Genomic DNA, 9,779 nt, shown 5'->3' with positions numbered 1-9,779 from the left:
GCATACACCCAGCAGCGCTGCTGATGCCTGAACGGTATGTGGAATGAAGTGGGCGGGCATCGGGAGGCCACTATGGCACGGGGCAAGCACTATGGGCAGTCTATCTGAAGTGTACCTGGCGTATAAGACGACCCCCCACTTGGAGGCATATTTTTCAGGGCCAAAAAATCGTCTTATACGCCGGCAAATACGGTAACCATTTTGGAAAATATTTTGATAATAAAATTAAATGCATGTACACACTGCGATTCATCAGTTTCATTCATATGAATATAACCTAGAGAAATTCTTGCCAATAGTATCAGGATGCCTCTATAAGAACATTTATAGGAAAGAAATGGAAATATTCCAAATGTCCACTAAGAGAATAAATAGTTATTTTGCGTGATATAACACAGAATAACAAATGAATGAACTACAGTAAGATTTAATAACAAAGACTATTTTAAGAAACAAATGTGTAATAAAAACAAGTCACCTAGAATATATACAGTATAACATAGCTTATGAGCTTCAAGAACTAGCAAAACTAAACAAGTATGCTGTTTAGAGAGATATATTTGGTAAAATGGTGTTTTGTTTTAATTGGGAAGTAATAAACCCAAAATTCAACACAGTGCTTATCTAAGGCAGAGAAAATACAGGAAGGTTTGGCGAGTAATAAAACCAGGTACTAACAGTTCATAGGTGTTCATTCTTGTATTATAAAACAAGTGATACAAATGTTATATACATTCAGGGGTGGGCAAAAGTAGGATTATGGTTGTATGTGGAACACAGAGTTTATTTTGTGTTATTATTATTGTATTATCTGTATTATAACTGTAAACCTACTTTTGCCCAACCCTGTATATTCCTTTGTATAAATATAACATAAAATAAAACAAATAAATGAATTTAAAAAGGTGAAAGTTCTGTATCTGACAAGACCTGACTAGGTTGTCTTGAACCTATATCCCCACTGGAACAAATAAAAAGAATGGACAAAATATTTTTAAAAATCAGTTTGAAGGCAACAGACACCAAAGCAATGAGATTTGGCAGGGCAAACTTTCTAAAGCAGTGATTCTCAACCTGTGGGTCACAACCTCTTTGGCGGTCGAACGACCCTTTCACAGGGGTCGCCTAAGACCATCCTGCATATCAGATATTTACATTACGATTCATAACAGTAGCAACATTACAGTTATGGAGTAGCAATGCAAATTTTTTAAAATATATTTTATTGATTTTTTACAGGGAGGAAGGGAGAAGGATAGAGAGCTGGAAACATCGATGAGAGAGAAACATCGATCAGCTGCCTCCTGCACACCCCCCACTGGGGATGTGCCCACAACCAAGGCACATGCCCTTGACCGGAATCGAACCTGGGACCCTTCAGTCCGCAGGCCAATGCCGCATCTACTGAGCCAAACTGGTTAGATCGCATTGAAAATAATTTTATGGTTGTGTCACAACATGAGGAACTGTATTTAAAGGGCCAGAAGGTTGAGAACCACTGTGAGATGAGAAATAAAGAGATTTGAGTTTGGTGCTCTGATGTTTTTTCTTATACACGTGATAGCTTATACCCATGATAGCTGACTTTGAAGATTAAAGGCTGAGAGGTTGATAAATATTTTCATCACTGCTACTGAGCTGAAAGAAAAAAGAATTATAACTATGAGCCTAATAAAGAGTAGAGCCCTTGTTAAACACCCTAAATTTTAAAGTGGATGATGTTTGCAGAGTTTGCCTTCTGGATCCTGTTGTCAGAGGGTTTGATTTCTGTTTCCTAGACTGCCTTTAGAATTAACACACATGAGCTGGGAGTATAAATGGGATCTGCAGGCTTCCAACGTTGGGTTCAGCGTTTCTGTCACCTTAACTCAATTTCCTGGCTGCCACTCTAAATTCACATCTTTCATTAGCTGCAGTTTATCATTTCAAGATTATTCTGTGATTGTGCTGGCGGGAGGAAAAGACCCTCCTTATTTGGCAGGTGTTTCTTTTCTGTGCTTGTAGGGAGACAAACCTTCTAGCTGTTAATTTTTTACTGTATATTTTGTTTTGTTTTTTCCAAAAATTTTCTATAATTTGGTCTCCTTTGGGGCCTCTTTTGTTTTTTTTGCTCTTTGTAACTGTGTGTGTGTGTGTGTGTGTGTGTGGCCATTTTGGTGGGACTTAGCTATGAAAATACTAATGCTTTTTTTTTTTTTTACCTTCAACTGCAAACCTTTTCAATTTTTCCCCTGCTCAAGGTTCTTTGTGTATGCCTTTCCCCTTATTTAAGAATTACACTTAGCCCTGACCGATTTGGCTCAGTGGATAGAGCATCGGCCTGCAGATTCTAAGAATTATACTTTATGGTTTCGTTGATTTTATCCTAGACCTTGCCAAGCTGCCTTAAATAATTGAATCAGTCTCAAAACGGGTTTTTATAGGAGTGTATGTAGGATGTTAAAGTCAGTCCACCTCCACGCAGAGAGACCCAACTGATGAGGATGTATAAGTGCTGAATGTGGATGCTAGTGAGTTATGCCTTTCAGCCTTTTTGAGTAATAGGGTTAGAAAGATGTGTTTTTTTTTCTGTTACATATAATAACTGTCACTCCAGAAGATACAGATTTCATTCATTCACTATATATTAAACATGGGAATTCATGTTCACATTGTAAAGTCCTTAATTTTTGTTTAGCTTCCAGGAAAAAAGACAACTAAGCTTTGGGTTCCAGATGAAGAAGTTTCTCCTGAAACAATGGTCAAAGTGAGTAATATATATATAGATTTCTTTATTTAAATATATTTAATATATTTTTAATATAGGTGTTAAAATTTCTATTCCTGTTATTAAGATGGCTATTAAAATCATTTGAGTTTTTATATTTATAGTATGACATTAACCCATGTACTGTGAGAGTATAAGGCAATGATGAGAAACCTAAGGCCTTGAGGGCAGCTGCATGTAATCTAATTTGAGAAGAAAAAAAAAGAGTTTGTGAACTACCTCCATGTTGCTGCTTCTTAGATATTAACCATTAAATGGCAAAAGACAATGCTAGTTTTCTTATGTACATCTGCTGTTCAGTAAAAATGGTTATTTGGATTTGAAGACTGTTTATCTTTCCCAAAGGACTTGATAAAACTTTTTATTTTGATTTTTTTGTAGACCTCACCTCAATGCGCTGCCCAAGATGTGAAGGCCATGAACAAATACAATAAATATTGTTGTTTCTCTAGTTGTAATTTCTTATAAATCTTTTCAGAAGGGGGGTTTATGTTTCATATTATGAACTACTTTATCACATTATTCCAGCTTCGGATTCTGATAGAGACCTTTAGAGCATCCCTTCCTTTATCATTGAATGATGCTTGATTCTTTCAAATTCCAGTATAAATCTGTTTTCTTAGCATTGGTTTCAAGCAGCAGTTTTGTACGGTTGAGCAGCACTGACTGGAAGGCTGGCCACCTGCACTTAAGTTCATAATTACCAAATGGAACAGGAAAGGCATTTTAAGGGGAACTGGAACATGCCACTGCAGAAGACAAGACCCACTCAGTCCCTGTGACTTAGAGCTGTAAAAAGCTAAGATAATGTGTGAAGAAAAGAAGTAATATGCATCCCTTCAAAAAGGGTTGTTGCAAATAACTTAGGTACTTCGTAATTATAAAAACAGTACAAATGTGAGGTGGTATCATCTCTTAGACTCAAAAGATTGAATATAATTTATAGTTTGGAACTTAACTTTTTTGCCTAGCATAGTTAGTATGATTTTACTGAGGGTCATAAAGTGTAGAGGGTATGTTGAGGAAAATGAAAATCACACACACACACACACACACAAAGTCTTTTGTTAAATCATTCATTTGTCAGTTACCTAGGAGGTGAGGCATGTTTAATTTTAAACATTCAGAGTTATCTTCATAGACATAGAAAAGAATAATTCCTTTTTCTTTTCCTTTTTTCCCCCTTAAAAGGCATCGATTAAAAACATATTTTTTACATTAAGTTTGATACAGAATTTCTTTAAAATGTAGCAATGTTTTACTTGTGAATTTGTCTTTTAAATAGATACAGGCGATTAAAATGATGGTTCGATGGCTACTTGGAATGAAGAATAATCACAGTAAATCAGGAACTTCTACTTTAAGATTGCTAACAACAATATTGCATAGTGATGGAGACTTGACAGAACAGGGGAAAATTAGGTATAATTACTATTTTAAATTATTTGGATTGCATAGTATTTCAACATCTATAATCATTGCTTGGTTCAGTTTCTTTTAAAAAGTAATTATTGCTTTGTATGTATGCCTATATTTTTATTGTAATATGCTTTTGTACAGTAGTTATTTGTGCAAGGTACCACTATATACACTAATTATTTTAAAACATCTTCATATATTCATAGCTATATTCAAAGTTTTGAAAGGCTACTTATAAGATGTTAGTGTACCAATAAGTACCTGATATTTTATGTTCTTCTTAATTAATGTCTAAAGGGAAAAAAGCAGACTGGGTAGAAGACAGTTTATTGAATCAATTCCAGAAGTATAAGTATGTACAAATTTTAAAAAAATACTTGATGTAAATTATTTAAAACACATACTTTTTTGTTTTGTTTTGCTTAAAAGATATAGAATAGTGACTGGAAACAGACTCTTGATCCTAGATTCAAACTCTGGCACCATCACTTACTATTAAAGGGATCTCTTACCAAGTTACTTGAACCTCTCTGTACCTCAATTTCCTCATAGAGAATAATTATACATACCCTGTCTCACCTAGCTATTATGATGATTAAATAAGTTAACATATTTAAGGTGTTTAAAACACTGCCCAGCACATAGTACATATTTAGAAGAACTAGTGATGGTAGTGGTTATTATGACAAGGTTAGCTAAAATTGAGAAATTTGTCTTCTGTGTTATTTATTGACTTGTTTTGGTAATAAACGTAAGAGAATAGTTTTTCTCCTCTTAATATATCTAGTGTAAAGACTTTAATGATGAAGTATATAAAGGTGACTGCCAGCTGCTTTCTCCCTTTCTATCTTCATTTCTTGTGTTTTTGCTCATACAGTACTTTCTGCATAGACAGTTAAAAGGAGCACATTTTTATCAAACAAACCAAGTAAAAATAAAACTTGGTCAAGCATTCCACATCTACAACTAATTTATGTACATTTTTCAGTCTAATTAGTTGTCTTTACCTCTCTACTCTTAAATTCATACTAGAGGCCCGGTGCATGAATTCGTGCATGAGTGGGTTCCCTTAGCCTGACCTGTGGGATCGGGCCAAAACCATCTCTCTGACATCCCCCGAGGGGTCCCAGATTGCGAGAGGGCACAGGCCAGGCTGAGGGACCCCACCAGTGCATGATCAGGGCCGGGAGGAACACAGGAGGTTGGCCAGCTGGGGAGGGGCCACGAGAGGGATCCAGGGCATGTCTGGCCTGTCTCTCTCAGTCCCAATGGGTCGAACATCAGCAGCAAGCTATCCTACCAGTCGGAGCATCTGCCCCCTGGTGGTCAGTGCACATCATAGCAACTGGTCAACCAGTCAACTGTCTGCCCCTTGGTGGTCAGTGCATGTTATAGTGAGTGGTTGAGTGGCCTTATCATTAGCATAGTACGCTTTGATTGGTTGAACAGCCAACTGGTTGACTGGACACTTAGCATATTAGGCTTTTATTATATAGGATTTGGGAGATGAATGGATAAATTTGAATATAGCTGAATCTTAGAAGATATTGAAGAATTCTTCATTGTTTTGGATGACATCATGGTTTTGCAGGTATGTAGAACAATGTCAGTATTTTAGGAGGTGTATGTAAAGTAGTTAGGAGGAAAGTATCATATAGAATATGTGTAGATATTCTATACATTTGTAGATAAAGCAGGTATGACCATATATTAACAGTTATTGAATTTGCGGTACACGAGAAGTGATTATATTATTCTTTCAACCTTTTACTTTGTTCAATTAATACTTTGTAAGCAGCTACTACATGCCAATACTCTGTTTGCAGTGGTAAATAAGAAAGTAGACACTGAGCACTGATCGTTGCCGGCGGAAAGCAGGTATCTGGGTTTGTTTAGCTTCTATAATTGAAACTCTGCTGCCATCACTGGCGCTCTAAGCTCTGAGGCCCTGGTTGGCTGACAGCAGGTCTCTGGGGTTTGTTTAGCTTCTATAATTGCAACATTGTTGCTTCCGGAACTCAGAGCTGGGCTGCGGCAGGCGGGGAACCTTGGCTTCCTCCATCACTGGAGCAAGCAAGCCTCGTGCTCACTTTAGCTGCGTGGTTGCCGGCTGCCATCTTGGTTGGCAGTTAATTTGCATGTTCTGCTGATTAGCCAATGGGAAGCGTCGCGGAGGTATGGTTAATTACCCTTTTTGTCTAGTATTAGATAGGATATTCCAGTGTTCAGGATTTACATAATAATTGGAGAAGAATGTTTTTCTCTAGTATTAATACATTTTTATCTCTTAAATTTATTAATTACATTATTAATGTGCATATTTAGATCTTTCACCTGTTATTTTTCATTGTATTCCTTAACGAAATTAAATGTGTACTTGAATTATGCAAATGTACGTGACTTACGTTGGTTGTGCATTTTTAAAGAAGGCTTTAGAAAGAAATCTGGTCTTCAAAATATTAGTTGTGAAGTATCTATACTAATAAAAGGGTAATATATTTATCAGGGTGGACGTCTTCCGGATGACCATCTGCATGTCCTTCTGGACAAAGCCACAGCGGCTGCCTGAGGCTCAGGCAAGCTGCAGATGGCGGCTGCCGCTACCCAGGGCCAGGCTGTGGGTCAGGCAAGCCGCAGATGGCGGCCACGAGGGCCGACCCACGCGACTGCAAGGCCTGAGGTTCAGGCAGCCGTGGTGACAGCAGCAGCAGGGTGATGGGGACGGCGCCTTTCCCTGATGGGCCAGGTTGCCTCCGGCAAAGGGAGACCAGACTGTGGCTTAGGCTGGGGGCCGAGGCAGAGGCGGTTAGTGGCAATCAGTCCAGCAGGGGTGCAGGGTAGGGGCAATTAGACCGGCAGGCAGACAGAGGCAGTTAGGGGCGATCAGGCAGCCGAGCGGTTAGAAACCAGCAGTCCCAGATTGCAAGAGGGATGTCTGGGACATCCCCCGAGTGGTCCCAGATTGGAGAGTGTGCAGGCCAAGCTGAGGGACTCCCCCCGCCCCATGCACAAATTTCATGCACCAGGCCTCTAGTTTATTTATAGTTGTTTATTTCTTTTTACAAACTCAAATAAGAAAGACTTTCCTTTAGCAGTGGCTAAGGGATTTACCTTAAAACAGCTCTTAAAATATTTCTATAGCTTAGTGATTCTCAACCTTCTGGCCCTTTAAAAATCAGTTCCTCATGTTGTGACCCAACCATAAAATTATTTTTGTTGCTACTTCGTAACTGTAATGTTGCTACTGTTATGAATCATAATGTAAATATCTTATATGCAGGATGGTCTTAGGCGACCCCTGTGAAAGGGTCATTCAACCGCCAAAGGGGTTGCGACCCACAGTTTGAGAACCGCTGCTGTAGATGAACTGAAAGGCATCCCTGGGTCATGTAACCTCAAAACTTTTTTTTAGAACTTCCTTTTTTAAAAAGTAATCATTTATTTTTTAATTCCAGTTGTTATACAATATTATATTAGTTTCAGATCTACAACCCAGTGATTAGAGATTTATATTACTTACAAAGTTATATTGGCTGGGAGGACTGGCCACCAGGGAGGATCTGCTGTGTAGGGGCCAAGCTCACAGAACAGGACTTGCTTCAGCAGGGCTTTGATGCCTGCTGAGTCTACCCCTTGACTTTTTTCTGTTGTAGGTGGTTTGGGGGTGGGTGGTCTTTGGCATGGTCTAAAGCTATCCACTGGGTTTGTTGGCTCTGGGGTGTAAGCGAAGGTCATCTGCTGCCTGTGCCCTGCCCCAAACCATGAGCTACAAAGTGATATGCAGATGACTACTAATTGTGCTGGGCTTGGAGATGTCCAGGAGAGGCCACTGTGCAAACCAGGACCAGCTGCCAGTAGTGACAGGTCTCAGGCCACTTTGCAAGGGGCAGAGGGCATGCCAAGGCCAGCTGCTGTTTGTTTGAGAGATTTTAAGATTGCCGAAACCGGTTTGGCTCAGTGGATAGAGCATCGGCCTGCAGACTGTAAGGTCCCGGGTTCGATTCCGGTCAAGGGCATGTACCTGGGTTGCGGGCACATCCCCAGTAGGATATGTGCAGGAGGCAGCTGATCGATGTTTCTAACTCTCTATATCTCTCCCTTCCTCTCTGTAAAAACTCAATAAAATATATTTAAAAAAAAAAAGAAAGAAAAGAAAATCTGCAGCAGTAACCAAGACAGCCTGTTTGTATGGGAAAGCCGCTGAAAATGGCCTGGGTAGGCCCACAAGTTGGGTGAGGTAGGAACTCAGAATTATCAGGACTGGGAAACAGTGTTAGCCAGGTTGGGGGAGACTGAGATACAACCCTGCCTGTGGGCTCTTGTGGGAGGGCTCAGCAAAGGAACAAAGACCTCTGCCTGCATTTTGTCTGGGAGAATGCTATCCCTCTAGACCTCCCCCTTGTGCCAGACAATTCAGGTCCGTTCGGTTTGTTCCTGGCATTTTACCAGCTGCTGCCCCAGTGCTGGAGCTCAGAGCAAAGTGAGTCTGAGTAAGTATGTGCTCGAGCCTTTAAGAAGAAGGCGTGGGACTCTGGTAGCTCTCTCTCACTCAGCCATAATCCCTGCTGATTTTCACAACCAGATGTAATATGGGGACTTTTCACCCCCACCCGCCACCTCACCTCACACTGGAACCCTGAGCTGGGGAGCCTGGTATACAACTGGGACTTCAAAATAATTCCTCCCAATTTTCAACTGCCAAAGGTGGGTGTGGGACCAACTTGTTCTGCATTTTGGCCCCTCCTACCAGTCCCAATGTTGCTTCTTCTTTTATATCCTTAATTGTTGGATTTTTGTTCAGCTAGATTTCAGGTGGTTTTGAATAATGGTTGTTCTGTAGTTTAGCTATGATTTTGATGTGGTTGTGGGAGGAGGTGAGTACCTCATTTACCTACTGCATCTTGACCGGAAGCTTCAGAACCTTAATAATGTTGTCATGCATTCGGTCAGCATTTTTACAGAATCTTAGAAAAATAAAGGAAGGCTCTCAAACCAACTAGATCATTAGATCTTGGAAAACTAAGTTATAACTTTCCCTCCTTACATCAGTCCAAGATCCCTGTACTTCATCTAATACATCACTATATTACAAAGGGTTGTTTAGATGTATTTACTAGTCAAGAATTTACTATTTTTTGAGACGTGTCCCATTTAGCAGAAGTTTTCTTAATCTTAAAAGGAGCCTCTTGGTAATAATTGAAAAGTTGGATTCTAGCTGAAAATAGTAATGTTTTATTCATTACACCTGCTTTCATTCTACTTCTTTTATACTTAACACAGTAGTTTTAGTTGACTAAAAGCATGTTAGGACATCTTTATGCCTAATTTTTAGAAAAACACATATCTAAAAGTAATCCATAATGGAAGACTTAAACAACTAAACATATGAATAGATTTTTTTTTCCTAGGCTTGGCTATAAGCTGTTTTTGTAGGAGAGAATTAAATGACTTTAGCACACTTACGTTCAGGAGAAGAATTTTGTAGTATTAGACATCATATTCTGAAGTTAAATAAATACAGTATGGTTTTCAGTATCACTAAACTTTTCCTAACTTTTTTTTTTTTGCTAGAGGATTTTGTAAAATTAGCTAT

At 39.1% G+C, this 9,779-nt stretch overlaps 1 protein-coding gene across 1 annotated transcript in view; it reads left to right on the top strand.

The window, feature by feature from the left end:
• The window catches only part of PDS5B (PDS5 cohesin associated factor B), a 67,640-nt gene that overhangs the window by 13,583 nt on the left and 44,278 nt on the right, over window positions 1-9,779 (top strand). The window contains exons 4-5 of the mRNA XM_015564110.1: window positions 2,678-2,746; window positions 4,053-4,189. Coding sequence (XP_015419596.1) covers window positions 2,678-2,746; window positions 4,053-4,189 — 206 coding nt within the window. The remainder of the gene's footprint in view (window positions 1-2,677; window positions 2,747-4,052; window positions 4,190-9,779) is intronic.

Source organism: Myotis davidii, unplaced genomic scaffold, assembly GCF_000327345.1.
Source record: "Myotis davidii unplaced genomic scaffold, ASM32734v1 scaffold2121, whole genome shotgun sequence".
NCBI classification, from domain to species: domain Eukaryota; kingdom Metazoa; phylum Chordata; class Mammalia; order Chiroptera; family Vespertilionidae; genus Myotis; species Myotis davidii.
This window is presented reverse-complemented; position numbering and strand designations above follow the sequence as displayed.